General features: G+C 42.9%; 1 protein-coding gene across 1 annotated transcript in view; it reads right to left on the reverse strand.

The window, feature by feature from the left end:
* DNAH8 (dynein axonemal heavy chain 8) overlaps positions 1 to 20,735 on the reverse strand; it is a 329,590-nt gene that overhangs the window by 60,728 nt on the left and 248,127 nt on the right. The window contains exons 52-63 of the mRNA XM_075863774.1: positions 19,717 to 19,958; positions 19,459 to 19,599; positions 16,966 to 17,203; positions 14,847 to 14,989; positions 12,984 to 13,118; positions 10,816 to 10,938; positions 9,999 to 10,212; positions 9,782 to 9,891; positions 7,700 to 7,863; positions 5,536 to 5,728; positions 5,318 to 5,440; positions 2,380 to 2,510 (exon numbers count right to left, since the gene is read on the reverse strand). Coding sequence (XP_075719889.1) covers positions 2,380 to 2,510; positions 5,318 to 5,440; positions 5,536 to 5,728; positions 7,700 to 7,863; positions 9,782 to 9,891; positions 9,999 to 10,212; positions 10,816 to 10,938; positions 12,984 to 13,118; positions 14,847 to 14,989; positions 16,966 to 17,203; positions 19,459 to 19,599; positions 19,717 to 19,958 — 1,957 coding nt within the window. The remainder of the gene's footprint in view (positions 1 to 2,379; positions 2,511 to 5,317; positions 5,441 to 5,535; positions 5,729 to 7,699; positions 7,864 to 9,781; positions 9,892 to 9,998; positions 10,213 to 10,815; positions 10,939 to 12,983; positions 13,119 to 14,846; positions 14,990 to 16,965; positions 17,204 to 19,458; positions 19,600 to 19,716; positions 19,959 to 20,735) is intronic.

The following is a 20,735-nucleotide window of genomic DNA, read 5'->3' on the forward strand; positions in this document are numbered from 1 at the left end:
CTCCACCAGCAGAATAGTGAGTGCAGCTCTGGAGTATAATACAGGATATAACTTAGGATCAGTACAGGATAAGTAATGTAATGTATGTACACAGTGACTCCACCAGCAGAATAGTGAGTGCAGCTCTGGAGTATAATACAGGATGTAACTCAGGATCAGTACAGGATAAGTAATGTAATGTATGTACACAGTGACTCCACCAGCAGAATAGTGAGTGCAGCTCTGGAGTATAATACAGGATGTAACTCAGGATCAGTACAGGATAAGTAATGTAATGTATGTACACAGTGACTCCACCAGCAGAATAGTGAGTGCAGCTCTGCAGTATAATACAGGATGTAACTCAGGATCAGTACAGGATAAGTAATGTAATGTATGTACACAGTGACTCCACCAGCAGAATAGTGAGTGCAGCTCTGGAGTATAATACAGGATATAACTTAGGATCAGTACAGGATAAGTAATGTAATGTATGTACACAGTGACTCCACCAGCAGAATAGTGAGTGCAGCTCTGGAGTATAATACAGGATGTAACTCAGGATCAGTACAGGATAAGTAATGTAATGTATGTACACAGTGACTCCACCAGCAGAATAGTGAGTGCAGCTCTGGAGTATAATACAGGATGTAACTCAGGATCAGTACAGGATAAGTAATGTATGTACACAGTGACTCCACCAGCAGAATAGTGAGTGCAGCTCTGGAGTATAATACAGGATGTAACTCAGGATCAGTACAGGATAAGTAATGTAATGTATGTACACAGGGACATCACCAGCAGAATAGTGAGTGCAGCTCTGGAGTATAATACAGGATGTAACTCAGGATCAGTACAGGGTATATAATGTCATGTATGTACACAGTGACTCCACCAGCAGAATAGTGAGTGCAGCTCTGGAGTATAATACAGGATGTAACTCAGGATCAGTACAGGATAAGTAATGTAATGTATGTACACAGTGACTCCACCAGCAGAATAGTGAGTGCAGCTCTGGAGTATAATACAGGATGTAACTCAGGATCAGTACAGGACAAGTAATGTAATGTATGTACACAGTGACTCCACCAGCAGAATAGTGAGTGCAGCTCTGGAGTATAATACAGGATGTAACTCAGGATCAGTACAGGATAAGTAATGTAATGTATGTACACAGTGACTCCACCAGCAGAATAGTGAGTGCAGCTCTGGAGTATAATACAGGATGTAACTCAGGATCAGTACAGGATAAGTAATGTAATGTATGTACACAGTGACTCCACCAGCAGAATAGTGAGTACAGCTCTGGAGTATAATACAGGATATAACTCAGGACCAGTACAGGATAAGTAATGTAATGTATGTACACAGTGACTCCACCAGCAGAATAGTGAGTGCAGCTCTGGAGTATAATACAGGATGTAACTCAGGATCAGTACAGGATAAGTAATGTAATGTATGTACACAGTGCCTCCACCAGCAGAATAGTGAGTGCAGCTCTGGAGTATAATACAGGATATAACTCAGGATCAGTACAGGATAAGTAATGTAATGTATGTACACAGTGACTACACCAGCAGAATAGTGAGTGCAGCTCTGGAGTATAATACAGGATGTAACTCAGGATCAGTACAGGATAAGTAATGTAATGTATGTATACAGTGACTCCACCATCAGAATAGTGAGTGCAGCTCTGGAGTATAATACAGGATGTAACTCAGGATCAGTACAGGATAAGTAATGTAATGTATGTACACAGTGACTCCACCAACAGAATAGTGAGTGCAGCTCTAGAGTATAATACAGGATGTAACTCAGGATCAGTACAGGATAAGTAATGTCATGTATGCACACAGTGACTCCACCAGCAGAATAGTGAGAGCAGCTCTGGAGTATAATACAGGATGTAACTCAGGATCAGTACAGGATAAGTAATGTCATGTATGCACACAGTGACTCCACCAGCAGAATAGTGAGTGCAGCTCTGGAGTATAATACAGGATGTAACTCAGGATCAGTACAGGATAAGTAATGTAATGTATGTACACGGTGACTCCACCAGCAGAATAGTGAGTGCAGCTCTGGAGTATAATACAGGATGTAACTCAGGATCAGTACAGGATAAGTAATGTCATGTATGCACACTCCTATGATCAGTGTTACACTGTAATCAAAAACTGTGGAGTGCTGCAGTGTTAAATTGGCCATACACAAAACATCTTGTTGCAATGCTATACACAAGTGGAAAATCTCTTCCTATATGGCAATTGGGGAACAATTACTAAAATAATTGCTCAACATATTTGAATGTCTGTTTGCTTTCCATCTCCTTTCTGATAACCTTCTCAAATAATAATTATTTTCCTATGATATAACATGTAAATTCAGCGGTTGGCTCACCTTGTAAGAACTATTTGGAATATTTTATATCCGGCAATAAATGATGCCAGCCGTGACAAACTTTGCTTTCCTGACCCGCCAACTCCTACTAACAGCGCATTTCCACAAGCGGTGCGGATGATGCGTGAAATCTGTGGGAAAAAATAATAGCAGCTGTAGGAAGAACTTTTTACCAAACTAAGGCTCTGATCACAACAGTGTTAGGGCTTTCCATTGTTCAACTTTACTTAAAGAGACTCTGTCACCACATTATAAGTGCCCTGTCTCCTATATAAGGAGATTGGCGCTGTAATGTAGGTGACAGTAATGCTTTTTATTTAAAAAACCGATCTTTTTTCACAACGTTAGGAGCGATTTTGGTTTATGCTAATGAGCTTTCTTAATGCCCAAGTGGGCGTACTTTTACTTTCGACCAAGTGGGCGTTGTACAGAGGAGTGCATGACGCTGACCAATCGGCATCATGCACTCCTCTCCATTCATTTACACTGCACTAGCGATATAGATATATCACTATGTGCAGCCTCATACACAAGCCCTAACATTACTGCAGTGTCCTGATAATGAATACACATGACCATCCAGCCTGGACGTCATGTGTACTCAGAATCCTGACACTTCTGAATTTTTTTTTGTGAGATTCCGGCAAGTGAAACCAAATCTCGTTTAGCTCCGTAATCTCGCGAGATTTCGTATCCGTTGCTGGAATCTCACAGAAAAGAGTCAGAAGTGTCAGGATTCTGAGTACACATGACGTCCAGGCTGGATGGTCATGTGTATTCATTATCAGGACACTGCAGTAATGTTAGGGCTTGTGTATGAGGCTGCACATAGTGATATAACTATATCGCTAGTGCAGTGTAAATGAATGGAGAGGAGTGCATGATGCCGATTGGTCAGCGTCATGCACTCCTCTGTACAACGCCCACTTGGTCGAAAGTAAAAGTACGCCCACTTGGGCATTAAGAAAGCTCATTAGAATAAACTAAAATCGCTCCTAACTTTGTGAAAAAAGATCGGTTTTTTAAATAAAAAGCATTACTGTTCTCTACATTACAGCGCCGATCACATTATGTAGGACACAGGGCACTTATAATGCGGTGACAGAGTCTCTTTAACAAAAGTAAACAAACAAAAACACGAGAAAATTTTTTAGCAAAAACCATGACAAAAGCTACGCTGGCGCCATTATTGTTGTATCGTATACTGGGTGGATGAATGGGGTTGAGGCATAGGGGGGCCAACTGCGACTCTATAGCACAAGGGCCCGTGTAAACTTGGAGCCGGCCCTGCCGCCAGATAGTGTGGCAGATAATGCAGCCCCTGCTTCACAAGGGCTACCAACTGTACTGTGACGATTTTTTCTAGTGTACCCCCGTTTAGGCATTTGCAAGCTGCGAATACAGGGGCGTGTGAAACCATGCGCAAAAACCAAGTACATGATTTAAGCGCCCAGGTCTTACAGCGCTATGTAGTCAAACAGAGAACAAAAACCTGGTACAAAAAAAATGGCCATATATATTTTACACGTGGCAATCCACAATGCTCTGTACTTTATGAAACGGAAGAAACTATTTGAAGGTCAGACACCAGAAAATGGCCCCATCCTGAGGATGTCAAACGATTAACAAGAAGAAACCCCCAGAAAAGGTCCCGCGTCTGCAGCAAACATGGACAACGCAGATTCCTGATACTTTTGTCTCTCCAGGTCGGTGCATTCATTCTTGTTTTAAGAAATTCCATACCGTTCCCAATTATTGGATTTTTTTTTCACAGCTAAATGTGTATTTTCTCTTCTTTAGCATTCCCCCTTATTTTACTCCAGGATGAGGATGGTAATTGGCGGGGGAGGATGTCATGTTTGTGCGACTTCTAACGTTCGACTGCCGAAAAGCCTTTATTTCCATAAACCTGCAATTTATTATTATTATTAAACCAAAACAAATAAATTCCCATTATACCCGTCTAGATGAATACTTTGGGGGTCCACGTTTATGAGTAGTTATTTTAAACGTTTTATAGAAACTCCGCTCCTTCTCTTGTGAGCCCTTCTACATCTCTATGTGATAACAAGGCACACATATTGGGTATCCCAACACACGGGAGAAGTAGCATAAAGTGAAATGAGGTAAATTTTACCCGTGGTCCATGGTGTGTGTGATCACTGTTTGGATAAAATGACACATTATGAATACCTGGTATTCCCTGGTACATGTGATGGACATACAGGTGCACGGCTTGTTACCAGACACAGCTCTGATACACAGACACAAATCAATCAGTCCTGTGTGGACATCAAATGACCAAGACAGCGTTTTTATCCCCTGGGAGAAAACAACGAAGATTCTTACTGAAAGACAGCAAGCAGAGATTTTGAAAATCAGTGGATCTCAATATGGCCGTTTTTTAACGCTGGTATTATGGCCCTAAGCCAGGGCTTCTCGAGCTTCTAATGAATCTAACTTAGATTGACCTTTGGTTCTAGGGTGATCTAAGTTTGGTTCTGTGTGACTGAAGGTGATCCAAGTCTTGTGGCCTAAGGCCCCATGCACACGAGCGTAAAATCACCCATAATTACAGACCCATTCAGTTGTATTGGCCGCAGACACCTTTCTGTATCTCTGCGGATGGGTGTCCGTGCTGTAGAACTGTGGCAGGAATTATGGAGCATGTCTATTTTTTCGCGTTTTACGGGCCGTGCTCCCGTACTTTGTATGGGAGCACGGCCCGAAAATGCAAGCGCAGTCAGCAGCCCGCCGTGCCCGCAATCGTGGGCCGTGATTACGGGCACAGCGATGTGCACGAAGCCTTAGTATGGAAATGATAATGTGGCCATATTACATCCGACTAATATTAACCTTACACATAGCTTTCATTTTGGTTACCCAGGAAGATGGAAAAGGGCCACTGGTACTGGTTGTTTTCATGCTTATGATTTACCTTAATTAGATGTGTCATCGCATCTTTGAAAAACACCAAATCACTGGAAGATCCTTTCATTGTGTCATTTAGTTGTTTTTTAAATTGCTTCAGTTTTTCAGCCAGAAGTTCAAAACTCGGGACCTGTAATAAAATCAATAATTATTCATTGTGTGGAAAGACATCACAGAGCTGCAACATTCACGTATACACGATCGCTCTCCTTGAGATCACCCTACCCTCTCATATAATTTTGTAGCTTCAGGTACGACATCTTCTGTCTCCTCTTCTGTAGGTTCAGGTGCCTCCCTCAGGAAATCCACAAAATAGAAATCCTCTTGTACGTCTGGCACTAGCAGTGGATCCACAATTTCTGTTATAGCTTGTGCAAGAGATTTATCAAACCAAGCATGGTCTAGAGGACACACAAACCTGAAACACACGGCAAATTCTAATTGCAGCATCTATAGCATATATAGTTATTGTACGACAGAAGTGCAAAAAGGCAAAAATCTAATCAGGGGTCTGAGGAAGCCACATTGTGGCGATACGCGTGGGCCATTCAGATCCCCTCTCCCCTCTTTTGGATATTATGCTACTACGCTGCAACTGATGCAACATTAATTGTATTTTGTGTTCTTGTCATTATCATGGTATCTGAGGGGTTTTTAGGTGGTCTAGTGGGGGGCTCTTTAGTCTGGTCACTTATCAGGGTGGCATCCCCCTTGAGATTAGGACTAGCATGTTTTTGCTATTTTAAATGATTTTATATGTTTATGTGGTACGTGTACATCTAATAAAATATATTTTGTGTAAGATACACTTTTTGCCTTATACATACTCATTTGTTTGTTTTTGCACTTCTGAAGTTTTCAGGGTATGTGGCAATATATGGGTGGTGCCCGCCGGTGGTTATTAATTGGGTGAGATCCACAACACCCAAACAAAATACAGTAAAGGGCAGAGGGTACTTAGCTACAGTCCCAAAACCTTTAGAGGATATTCCCTCCCCCAGCACATCAATAGTAAAAGCACGCGGCACACCAAGTATCTAGGGGCTGGAGACGTGGCGTGCCACGTGCTTTTTCTATTGATGTGCTTTTATCTTTTATATGCTTTGTGAGTATAAAATAAATAGTGTGCTGTGATCTACATTTTTAAGGTGACTATTCTAATACTTGGAACACCTGAGATACAGTATCTGAAGATCGATGCACTGTGGGACTACAGGGCCCAGGAGAACCAGGCGAAACACTGGGACTACTGATTATCTATCGCTTATGTGCTGCGGGAAATTATATCCCCTGAAGATTTTGGGACTGTAGCTAAGCACCAAGAAGAAGACAAAAAGAAGAAAGCGAGGCAGCACCTCCAAAATACAAATAAAAGCTTTATTCAGCCAATGCGACGTATCAGTCCAGCAGGACTTTGTATATAAGGACTCACGGAGTCATAATCAATTAAACAGCGGTTAATGTAAAAGTGCAAAGTATTCCAATATGGCGAACACTAAAAAATAACTTTGTCCAACTCAAAATCAGCAAAAAGTGACATTAGGCCATGTTCAGACGTGGCAGAATTTTTCCATTGAAAATGTTGCTGCAGATTCTTTGCGAATTTGGAGCAACATTTTCATATTTGACAGGTAATTCAGAGGTTGTGGATATCACAGCGGACTTGCTGCAGATTTCAGCCTTAAGCACCGTTTGAGGGGTAATATCTGCCCTTTACGTACTCACATAGTTTGGCCTAGTGGTCCTCTACCCGCCCTATACAGAGACTCCACTTGCTGCTAATAGTGGAGTGGTCCTGACCAGGGCACTCCCCTCAATCAAATCCTAATGCCCTAAGGGCACGTTCAGAAGTGGCAGAATTTTTCCGCTACAAATGTTGGTGCAGATTTGGGCCAATTACGCAACTAATCCGCACCAACTTTTGCATATGTGACAGGTAACTCAGACGTTGCAGATATCACAGCGGACGCCACAGATTTCAGTTTTTGCATTGCAAAGGCTGAAATCCGCAGTGAAATTCCGCTTCTTCATCCCCGCAACGTCAAGAGCTGCTGCAGAGGGGAAATTCCGCACCGCAGCCTAAATTCTGCACAGTTATTTTCCGCAATGTCTGAACTAAGTTTCCTAAAAATGTATAGAAACAAATGTAGAAAACGGCTGCTGCGGAATTACACTGCGGACTGTCCACAGCGCAATTCAACACCAATTCCTCCACGTCTGAAAGTGGCCTAATAGGAGTATGTGGAAAGGGCTTGTCTAAACCTGAATGGCACTTCCTTGATCTGTTCCTGTCATTTCTTCGCTTATTCACAGCTAAATATTGAATGATTCGTTTTTCCATGAAAAAGGAAGCTTAAAACAACTGAGCGGAGAGATGTTGGCTTCATACCTGTCGGCAATAACTCTTTGGCATTCATGCTTAAAAAGAGCCAGGAGCGTGGATACAGAGGAGCACTCTTCAGCTTTGATACTTAACATTCCTTGCCAAATTCGGGAAAGGTCTCGTAGATTAAAGATGTAGTGAAATTTGGAAGGTGTAGGCAGCATTTTTCCCTGTGGGATAATAAACATGAAGCATTACATAAGGTGGGGAGAGGGGTCACTAGAACAATGCTGTGCTCATGAGATGTGCCGCTCGTCATAGTCTAGTCACCTCTACATACGTCATTGTGTTCTTATGGCATAAACCCATGTGGTTGACAAACAGGACGGAAGGTTTTTCTGTACACACAACGCTCAACATCCACGATGAAGGGCCGGGAGGAAGAGGAATGGAAAGTTGGATGAGTTTGGGACTTCTCTGACATGTCCTGCCGTTTATAATGACAGTCACACATTAACCTGCACAAGGATTTGGTGCTTGGCTGTAGGATTGGATACTTTGGATACATCCGTTGAGACACCTATATGTATCCCGTCCATAAAGCTACTCGTAATGATGAGTAAGCAGAGATAGGATGGCAGCGGACGCGGTTCTCTACTACACTACTCGATGTCCGAGCTCAGGATCAAGTTGTGACTGAATTTATAAGACTGGTTTCACAGCAGCGTTTAGCCACGTTTTTTCACAACGTTCTTTTCTTTTAAAAAAATGCAGCGGTCACATGTTACTTTATAATATATGAGAATGTCGACATACACATCTTTTTGGTTTGTGTCGTATTAGCGCCATTTTTAAGGTCAGTGGTGTTTTTATCAAATCACAGCATGATGACAGAATGGCGCATTTCTCAGCCGTTTTTCTCCTTAGGCTTCTCAGAAAAACGTGAAAAACCCCTGGAAAAATGCTGATACAATATGTCATATATAGAAAGAAACCCTGTGTACAGGAGGCCTAAACGTTATTCTTGGCTGATTTTTAGAGCTGAATGTGGCAAAAAAGGTTGGTGACCTCTAAACTAATATCAGATCCAAATATCAGATATCCTGCACCCCAGCAGTGGGCACAATGTCCGCAGGTGTAACTAAGATTTGCAGGCCTCATACAAGCACATTCAGTAATAAAGTAATGCCTAATCCTTTATATCTGGAGATGCAGTTTAGAAGTCTCCATAGAGGATATTATTCCCCGAAATACCAGGCACAAATGTATACAAGGCTGAGATCCCATCCGCCGCTTTTGCTGGACAAAAAAGTTCCGCATGCAGTTCTAATCCAGCAAAATGACAGACACCATGACAGAAACCCGACGGTACCCCTTGTCAATAAGTTCTGTCGGTGTCCGTCATGTGAAGGAGCCGGCGCTTCCATTTTTTCGTTCTTCTATTCCTATGATGAAACAAATTAACTGAAAACCTAGCGAAAATGTCAACACAACATAACCGGTACCTTCATAGTCTCACAAGCAGGACTGCGGCGGCGGCGGCGGGCTGCAAGATTTTATTGACTCAATGGATTTATTCACAACCCTGGACAGTGACATTAGCTATAGATAGACCGTGTTACTCATAGTGCACAGGACTTTAGTGAAATTGAACATGGAAATAATTTATTAATATTCAGTCCTAGAAAATAAAAACGTAACTATAAAATGATTTCAGTCTTAGGACCAATGCACACGACTGTAGTTGTTATCCGCAATTACGGATCCGTAATTGCAGATAAAATGCTGACACATTTATTTATTTCGGCCACGGGCAGTTTCCCGTATATTTACGGGTGTGTGTCCGGGCCATTGAAAAAAGCCGCAAAAAATAGGACATGTCCTATTTTTCACATTTACGGACCGTGCTCCAATACTTATTACTATGAGAACAGTCCGCAAATGCAGATGACCCTCCGCAGCCCGTCCATGGGGCCTTACTGTGTAACCCCAGAATTGGCCTTATACAGAACAGGTAAAAAGAAAATAATATTTCCAACTAAAATGTAAAATAATCTCATTGTATGTGAGATATTATTTATAATACAACGTCCATCTTTCTGACAGAAGAGTACTGTATTTTCAGTGTTGAGGTACAAAATGAATTACCTTCGTCACCTGCCATAGAGCTCTGCTAGTTGGTACCAATTTCTTTACCAGATTGCAGATTTCTTCCGTGAAGTTTCTGCAGGAATTAAAATATCCACATCCTATCACTCCTGCAAAAATACCGATTTTGAAATAGAGGAATTAAATCAAAGTATTCACTGAACAGTCTTAACATTGCACAAATAATGAAAAATACTAAATATAGAAATTAATTTACCAAATATTGTGTCAATAGATGCATTGGATGGTAATGTGCAGTTGAAAATGGTAAACTGTCTCTTTAAACGCTGTGGGATATCATTACGTCCTCCTCCTGGATGTATCATGGCGGCTATGATCTGCACATCGACGATAGTTGTGAAGTCTCCCGGCTTATCTAAGCTGTACATCCCTTTCCTTTCCATCATCTGGCGAACTATTTCATTTGTGACCTGCAGCAAACGTAACACGTTAGTAACTAAGATATCATTAAAGCCAGTCATACATGGGTTAATTTGGCTCAGATCCGACCAGAATTGTGTCGTTTTTGTTCATTAAAGGGACATACAATGACACATATTTGCAATGATGGGAATAATTTTTCTCATATCTGGTCAAATGTCATCATCACAGCGTTTAATCAGTGACAAATGCAAGAAAATTGGCAAAACACTTAAACCAGTTATAACTGAAGAAACAAACTTCCTTCCGATGAAACCGATTGTTTTAGTCCTATTATAATGATGATCGTTAAAAAAGAATCATTTTTGTTTAATCATTAAAGTGTTTCTCCAAGATGAGAAGAACAGCACCACACCTGTCCATGGGTTGTGTCTGGTATTGCAGCTCAGATCTATGGAAATTAATGCAGCTGAGAAGCAATACCACAAACTACCTGTGGATAGGTGTGGCGCTGTATTTGGAGGAAAGTAGTCATGTTTTTCTCAACCTGGACAAACAGTAAATTTTTAGAATTACATTTATGTTCGACTTTTCACAGAAAAAATGATTCCTCTCCTGCTGGGAGTGTGAGGACTCAGTAAGTGATCAGATACCTGGTCTCCCCAGTCATTGATAACTGGCATGTTAATGTCGTCAATGAACACTGTCATTTTTCTACCACCAGATGGGCCGTATGTGCAGCCGATGCGTTTGTCCACATAGCTTTCCATCGTTCTCTATAAGACAATGTGAGACACAGGACTCAATACAGAAAGAAGCCAGAAAACAGATGAACAGCCGGTGCTACACACGTCACATTTAGGGCATGACCAGACATGGCGGAATTGCTCTGTTATTCCGCTGCGGACAGTCAGTAGCGGAAATCCGCAGCGGACCCGTTTCTCCATTGTCTTCCACAGCTTTGTGGTTGGGTTCGTTTACACATGGCGGACAATTCCGCTGCGGAGCATAGGCTGCGGCGCAGAATTTGGTGTCTGCAGCATACAATGGTTTTTGCGGACGTGTAGCGGACTTGTTGCGGACTCATTGCGGAATTTCTCCGCAATGAAGTCCGCAGATGTTATGTACATGTTATGTGTGCTGCGGAGCGTATAGGCGACGTCAGTAAATAGTCACTGTCCAGGGTGCTGAAAGAGTTAAGCGATCGGCAGTAACTGTTTCTGCACCCTGGACAGTGACTACCGATCCCAATATACAGCAACCTGTAAAAAAAATAGAAGTTCATACTTACCCAGAACTCCCTGCTTCTTCCTCCAGTCCGGCTTCCCAGGATGACGTTTCAGTCTAAGTGACGGCTGCAGCCAATCACAGACTGCAGCCAATCACAGGCCAATCACAGGCTGCAGCCAATCACAGGCCAATCACAGGCTGATCACATGGACTGCCGCATCATCCAGGGAGGTCGGGCTGGATGTCAAAAGAGGGACGCGTCACCAAGACAACAGCCGGTAAGTATGAATTTCTGTTGCTTTTACTAGGGAAAGTGTTGTCCCTTCTCTCTAACCTGCACTGATATCCTGCACTGATAGAGAGAAGGGAAGTCCTCTTCCCCTCAATACGCAGCGGCCAGTCCGCATCAATTTAATGCCCATTTTAGGCAAAGCCGCAACAGAATCTGCAACGCAGATTCTGTGCGGCATTGATGCGGACAGTGGCGGAAGAACTCCGCCATGTCTGGGCATGCCCTTACCATCAGGAGACTGGATTTACTGCACAACATCTGCAACGATGGAAATTATTTTCCTTGTAAAATCTTTCTAATCGCTGCAAATATTGTTTATGAGCATTGCTGCGCATAGATTTCCTCCTATAATAAATCATTGTAAAAATTACAGCAAAACCCAGGCCTGTTATTAGGCCAGTCGCAAAGATCCCTCTGCTACATAAGAAGACACCAGTATTATAAATGGCACATGGTAGGTGCGGTCCAAGAGCGACAAGTTACGACCTACTGAACAAATTTGCAGTTTCCAGGAAGGTATTGTTTCCTGTTTTATCGTTGACCACTTTTTCCTCATGAATGTAAACTTTCACACATTCCTCAACCCTTTACATCCCAAAACATACATTGTTCATAAAGGCATTGCATTACAAAATGGTATCTTAAAGTTACATGGTGCCAAGTGTCCAGATGTTCGCTGTGAGTGATTGGAAAAATAAAGTTTACAAATTACACACAGGAGCATTTTTGCAGCATCCTTTTTTTCATACTGCCTAAAAAAATTTCCCCCACTAAGGCCTTATTCACACGGACCTATGTAATTCAATGGTGCCGTTCACATGGCCATTGTTTCAACGGACCACATGAAGGGTCCGTGAGAAAATAGGACATTGTTTCACGCTTCACGCATCCCCCCTCCTGACTCTAATCTATGGTGGATGCAGATAACGCGTCCCACAGCGCAGAGCACGGATGCACCTCGGACGAGATGCGCAACGCTTGTGTGAATCCGGCCTTACTTTAATTGGAAAAAATGCACGTGGTTTCAATCCGTATTGCTTTGTTTTTAGATATACAAAAAGCAACATTAGAATGAGGCCTCATTACAACAAATATTTAATGACAGCTACTTCAGCCAATTTTTACATTTTAGCGTTAGTGTTTTGGACCCTCACACCTCCCATGGTTCTACCCATTGTGATAAAACCTAATTGTGATCTAAGTTGAGTCCAGTAGAGTCCAGGGGGGGATTGCTGTTGCTATTATAATACTAATCTACGGCTGAGTATCGGCCATCGGAATCCGGCCTTACAGACATACCTGGAACATCCCGGGTTTAGTTGCAGATGAGAAGTTTAATGATTTTGACATGTGTGCTTCTATATTGTATCTCTTCAGGTAAGCTTTTATCATCACCGTCTTCCCAGTGCCCTGTTCTCCAGTCAGTAGAACTGCCTAAAAATCACAAATCACAATCAGGTCCTTGTCATTAACTGCTGGACCAGATACACACAAGCCCTCCACAAAGGATACAGGCAATTCAGCAGAGCGCAGCTTTATTTATTTCTGGTACTTATATAGCACCAACATATCCCGCAGCGCTGTACAGAGCTCCTCACGTACTATCCCCATTGGGGCTCACAATGTTTTTGGGGTGCAGGAGGAAATCAGAGTACCCAGAGGAAACCCAAACAAACACAGGGAGAACATACAAACTCCATGCAGATGTGGACCTTGGTTAGATTTGAACCCAGGACCCCAGCGCTGCAAGCCTATAGTGCTAACCACTGCTGCTTTGTACAGTACATCTATATAAATGGGAAATAACGAGCTGCTAAAGATAATTGCTGGCTGAAAAATACAATTCCTCTATCTGCTGAACTTGTTCTGCCATGTAAAGTTTTTGCAGCCAATTCTCAGTTCCAATCTGAGGTTTATGATTTGAATGGGTGATCGTGGCGGATCAGATATTACAAGGGCATGACCACACGTGGCGGATTTCCTCCGCAACTGTCCGCATCAATGCCGCACCTAATCCGGGTTGCGGATTACGGCTGCGGATCTGCACAAAATGTGCAGAAAATTGATGCGGACTAGCTGCTGCGGACTGCGGGAAAAGTGCTTCCCTTCTCCCTATCAGTGCAGGATAGAGAGAAGGGACAGCACTTTCCCTAGTGAAAGTAAAAGAATTTCATACTTACCGGCCGTTGTCTTGGTGACGCGTCCCTCTTTCGGCATCCAGCCCGACCTCCCTGGATGACGCGCCAGTCCATGTGACCGCTGCAGCCTGTGCTTGGCCTGTGATTGGCTGCAGCCGTCACTTAGACTGAAACGTCATCCTGGGAGGCCGGACTGGAGACAGAAGCAGGGAGTTCTCGGTAAGTACGAACTTCATTTTTTTTTACAGATACTTGTATATTGGGATCGGTAGTCACTGTCCCGGGTGCAGAAACAGTTACTGCCGATCGCTTAACTCTTTCAGCACCCTGGACAGTGACTATTTACTGACGTCTCCTAGCAACGCTCCCGTCATTACGGGAGCCCCATTGACTTCCTCAGTCTGGCTGTAGACCTAGAAATACATAGGTCCAGCCAGAATGAAGAAATGTCAAGTTAAAAAAGCAAGACGCATCCGCAGCACACATGACATGTGCATGACAGCTGCGGACTTCATTGCGGAACTTTGAATCTCCATTGAAGTCAATGGAGAAATTCCGCCATGAGTCCGCCACTGCTCCGCAACAGACAGAGCATGCTGCGGACACCAAATTCCGCTCCGCAGCCTATGCTCCGCAGCGGAATTTTACGCCTCGTCTAAACGAACACTGCTAAATTAAAGTGTAAGTCAATGGACAAACGGCTCCGCTGCGGATTAACGCTGCGGAGTGTCCGCAGCGGAATTTAAGTGAAATTCCGCCACGTGTGAACCCAGCCCAATAGTGTATGCAGATCACAGTACACACAGGCCTCCTTCTGAGCAATTGCAGGATTTCAGATACTGTCTAAATAACTTTCATAGATCATGCAGATCAGAAAAAAACGAATGTGTATATGAACCCTATACTAAAATCCAGTTCAGTGAATGTGGATGATATAGAATGTAAAATACACACAATTACTTCATATTTATCAATGTAAGGGGAGAATTTCAGTCATTACATGTGTGAATAGATGACTGCTTACTTTCTGCTGTTTTGCAATCGTGTCTATGAGAAACTGAGTCCTGACGTTGTCAATATTTGGAACCAATATGGAGGCGTAATCTGGAATGTGATCACTTGGATAGGAATATTGTGTCACTCTCTTATTCCAGTGCTCCCAGTCACCTAAAGGTAAACGATGCTGAGAATTATTGATCTCAAGGAACTAAAATTGGGTTTATAAACACAGTCTGCATGATCATAATAGGCAATTGTCTAGTTATATTATATAATAATGGCTGCCTGAAGTCACCACAAGGGGGAGCTCACTACATTCACTTTTATACAGCTCCCATTGAACTCAATGATAAACCTGTCTTCAGTGAGCTCCTAAGCTCCCCCTAGTGGTGGCTGCAGGCAGCAAGATTTTTCATTCTGTGCAAAGAGAAGCAGGGGATTTGAAGTATAAATAGGAAAATGGCACTGACCCCTAAAAAGTATAAAAATAAACAGCACAGAACTTTACCTATTTAGAAGAAAAACAAAAACAAATGCTAGTAAAACTTTATCAATCATATAATTCAGCGTACGGATAATGACAGGCATGTACACAGTGGAGTCCCATCGTTATGACCACCACTAATATCCAGAATAACCACCGTGTGCAGCACAGACAGCAGCCAGACGGGCTGGGAGGGACTCAAAAGGTGCTGGTCGGCGGTGTCAGGTATTTGGCGCCATGCTGACTGCAGAACATCCATAGAGCCAACAAGACAATCGTGGTCCTGCAGATGCTCAATTGGGTTCAAGTCTGGAGAATTAGGGGCCAGGGAAAGACTTGGAAGTCTCGGTCGTGTCCTTCCAACCACTGTGGGACATTTCTAGCCGTGTGACATGTCGCATTGCATTGCTGGAAGATTCCATCTGCCCCAGGGAATACAATCAGCATGTAGGGGGGACGTGATCTGCAACAATGGATTCATATCCAAATCTCTTCAGAGCCGTCCACATGGATGAGTGGCCCAGAGAATGCCATGAAACATCCCCCAGCCCATAACGCTGCCGCCACCGGCTCGTGTTCTTCCAGCAATGGCTGCCGGGTGTTTGTTCTCTGATGATTCTCACCTGACGAACCAACGTCCATCCGTTCCATGAAGCAGAAAACGAGACTCATCGGAGAAGACGACCCTTCACCAATCATCGGTGGTCCAATTCCGATACTGCCGGGCAAATTGAAGCCTTTTTTTCCAATGCACCTTTGTTACATAGGTGCAGTGATCGTCCGTCGGCTTCGGAGCCCTATACGCAGTCGGGTTCCTTGAACTGTTGTATTAGACACATGTCTGGTAGCCGCCTGGTTGATTTTCATGGTGAGCTGCTCCACTGCAGCGTGATGTTTGGCCCTCGCGCACCTTCATAGCCGAAGTTCACCTCCCATATCAATGGCACGTGGTGCTCCGCAGTTTCCAAGTCGGTTATTCCCAATGATGCCATTTATCCGCCCACGATACACTGTCACCACAGCACCATTCACAAACTGCACTCTGTGAGAAATACCGCCACCCTTGGCCTGAAAGCCAATAATCGTCCCTTTTTGCAACTCTGATAAATCTCCCCTTTTACGAGTGAAATGACTTCAGACTATCGCACACCTTGTACACCCAGCAAGCCAGCCCACGACACATCACTTCCTTCGTGGGCTACACGCTGCTGACGTCAAAAGTAGGAGGATGTCATAATAATGGGACTGTGCATATCCTTGCATTACATGGACGACCATTTATTTGTATGGCTGACATGTAATGCTACATTTGAAGGGGAAATATGTGGCTGGCTGCAGCTTCCCCCAGTGAGGACGGCTGATCGCTGTGGGTGACAGATGCCGAAACAGTGGCGATCAGCTGATCACAACACCGTTTTTTTTTTTTTTAAAGAGGTTGTCTTCATGAGACAAGCCCTATATTATAGCTCCATCGTCTTTATTGATGCTGTACAATGTGGTTGAAAACAGAGATGACAACATACCGATACCAGTACAATGAACTAAACTATAGCAGTTTCTAATACAACTGTGACAAGATACAGTATGAGAGAGAGGCCTGAAGAGAAGTGCTTCACATTGTATAGAATGGAAATCAGAGCCACACTTTAATGTAGTTTACCATTTTCATTTACTAGGAACTCAAACATTGGTTGGAGAGCCCCTGGGTCAGCTTCTGGTAAGTCCAACTTGCTTTCGTGGTTTCTGAGAAAGGCCTCAAGGCGGTCACGACTGTCCAGCTCAAGCAGAGCCCCTAAACTCCACATCAGTGCGAAGACAAATAATCGGTGAAAATGTCCGGGGTGTATAGCATTGTACACGGCTTTTGCAGGAATACAGCCTTCCAAGAGATTAAGGGACTGCAGATAGAAAACAAGACGCAATATTAATTTTAACAATGTATATACGACTGTCTCCAGGTTAAGCAGAAACGTAAACCTACAAAAATAGTGGTAGCTAAAGGGATTAACACAAACGTCAAGACACACTCATGTGATGCATGTGGGAAGAAGTACTAAGACCAAAGTCATCATAGCAATGTGAACAGCTCCTGGCTGGAGGAGACACAGCCTCCCCCCTCTCTTCCATTAAAGTCCCAGCAACATCGTGCAGCCCATTAGGTGTATATAACTAAATAGCAGCAATCACACGTCGTGGTCAAAATGCATTTTTGTTATGCCACAAATCGTGTCAAAACCTCAGTCTTCCTACTTTTTTGCAAAATTCACTGCAAAATTAAGCGGTTTTGCAGCGAATTGTGACAAAAAAGGATTTTTACCGTGACGTGTTAACCAAGCCTTACAGGAAAATGTTGTCACCCTAATGGGGCCAATAGTTTTTGGATATTACACAAATGGGGTGACATTTGGAACCTCCGAGAACACATGGCTAAATAGGAAGTTGTAATAACAGATTGTGCTCATGGTAATCTCGCTCCGAACGTCAGAAGTTGTGATTGAGTTGAGACGCTAGATGAACTCCTCCTAGAATTCACACCTTATTGTGAGTTTCAGAAAATCTCTTCATCTAGTTTTCTTCTGCGATATCAAAAACTGATCCTAGAAAATATTTCTATTCTTTCTTCTGTTGCTCACAAGTTCTGACATATCACTGAGCCTCAGCTAAGGTTCGTGTTCATCACTCCACAATTCGAAGGTCACCGAGCAAAAGTAATGATGGTGTGAGTGGGCGCTACTGCCTCAGGACCGAGACAACGTTCTCTGTGCAATGGGGCACCCGGTCTTAGTAAACAACGGCCTAGGCAAAACTAATGAAGTAAAACAGTCCAAGACACAAAAGTCAGTCTTCATTCGAGGAGAAAATAACTTCTGAATAGGCCGAGTCTAAGAAGAGTTCTCCAATAGTGATGTGAAAGACACCAAACTTCAGATAAACTGAATTCTGTGAAAAACCTTAATAATAACCATGAAAAAATAGAATGTATGATATGACATAATGCAGTAAATATGAAAGGAATGTAAGAAAGACATTGAATTATTGGATGTCAGATAAACTCTTAGATGAAACATTTTTTTTCGGGGAGACAGAGACATATTTGGAACAGGTAGTAGAGCAGATAATGTATGATTTCTCTTTTATACATGTTGGATGAAGTCTTTAGTGACTGAGGGGAGACTTATAAGAACCTTGCGGGACCCTTTATTCTAGTGATCGGTGGGGGGGATCACCATATAGACATCACTGGTAACATCTTCTAATACTGAGGCTTGTTAGATAATATGTAATATTAAAAGGGACACTCAGGCCAAAACTAACCTTTCCCATGTGTACCATTCTGGTATTCCATGTGTCAGTCTCTCACCTGTTATTTATCTCTATATATCAGACCAGGATGGTTGCTTAGCAGCAGTGTGTATCCGGCTCGGTGACTACTTTCTCTACTTGAGTCTATGGAGATCTATGTGTCACTCATCACAGGCTCCAGCAGTTCCTGTACCACACTAGTTTTTCACGGGGGGGGGGGGGGGGGGGGGGGGGGGACAGAAACTTCTATCATCAGGTACCACTGATATTTAGACAGGTTCCTGTCACACAGGTGTAGAACAATATAGTGCAGCCTCCCTGTCTGTATACTTATGGTTTCTCAGCTTATTTAGGAGAATATAGAGAAAATGATAATCACAGTGTTCCCCAGCATGCAGAAATGGTATGGTCTTTAGATGGTAATGAGATGCTGTGCTAAAGCATCATGGGATTGATAGCAAAGCAGAGAGGAAGAGAAAGCTGGGGAAATCTAAGAATGAAGATGGAGGCTTTTTTAAAGCACAGACAAAGCAGCAGTTCAAAAAGTAAGTAGAGTATACATAAAAGAAGTGTAAGGTGTGGTATACAGTCAGGTGGGGGGTGCAGACATGGAAAGTTGTGTAACCACTGGAGGTCTTCTTTAATAAAATAACAGTGAATATCTCTCCCACATGGGTCATATACATCCTAGGAATAATTCATAGTTCCCTGGCATCGTACCCCATGATCTGGGCGGGCAGAGCATTTGTTAATCTTATAAGAAGCTTTATTCCTGCTGTGACAGCTGCTGCTCAGTGATATAACTGGAATAGAGATATACAAAGGATAAAGAGGGGGACATGCCATTTACCTGCATAATGTAATTACACTCCAGAAGCTGCATTTTTGGATGTAGATTCAGATGCATGTACGTATAAGTATCCTCAAAGACCCTATCATACAAGACTTGGAAAATATCTCTTTCTGCGTCCAAGCGTTTATTCAACCAAGCCTGTAGGGTGAGAAGACAGGACTTTTTTAAGTAACTCTTAGTTAACATTACTCTTTCCTCTATGTACTGTCAAGCATATACGTGGCCGGGGATTGGATAAAGGTTCGGTATCTGTACCTCTAATATTGGTCTCCAGTTGAGAACTGATGAGCTGAGAAAAACCATGCCCATCCGGGATACTGTTGCAGGCGATGCGTTCTCTATACTGTGCACTTCAAATAGCAGTTTGCAGGAAGGAGCCATTGGAATGCGGTCACCATTCGCCAATGTGAGAGTTTTATTATCATCCAGCACTGAATTCAGGTTCTCAATCCATATGGCATCTACAGGACCATCCAAGACAATCCAGATGTTTTCACCTATGAGTAAGCAATATGAGATGTCAGATGACCAGATAATAAAAACATTGAAGCTTTATTGTAAAAAGTTAAATAAATAAATGGGTAGTCTTATCGCCATGTCTGCAATCAATATGTCTCCTTATGTCCATATCATCATTATCTGAAATGCATTGTAACACTCCCCTAAACTTCCATGTCATCCTCTATATTTGCCCTGGTTGCTATCAGAGCTGTCCACCATCATAATGCGCACTGAAATTGAAGCCGTCCTCTCCCTTCTCCTCTGTGTCTGAGCAGCTTCGCCCTGCTGCAGAGTGATACGGTGCCTGGTGGTATTATTAGGATACTGCACATTATTTGGGCCTATATTGTGGTATTATGTGGGCTGTATATGGCATAATCTTAATTCTAATAATCATATATTAATCTTTATTTATCAAGCGCCAACATATTACGCAGCACTTTACAATTCAGAGGGAACGTGTACAGACAATATCAGACATTACATAGTGATAAACTAATTATCAAGAGGAGTGAGAGTCCTGCTCGCAAGAGCTTACAATCTATGATGAAATACGGGAGACACAAGAGGAGTGAGGACGCTGATCACAAGAGCTTACAATCTTTGATGAAATAGGGGAGGACACTGATCACAAGAGCTTACACTCTATGTGGATACAGAGGAGTGAGGACGCTGATCACAAGAGCTTACAATCTATAATGAAATACGGGAGACACAAGAGGAGTGAGGACGCAGATCACAAGAGCTTACAATCTATAATGAAATACGGGAGA

This window comes from Rhinoderma darwinii, chromosome 4 (genome assembly GCF_050947455.1).
Source record: "Rhinoderma darwinii isolate aRhiDar2 chromosome 4, aRhiDar2.hap1, whole genome shotgun sequence".
Lineage (NCBI taxonomy): Eukaryota > Metazoa > Chordata > Amphibia > Anura > Rhinodermatidae > Rhinoderma > Rhinoderma darwinii.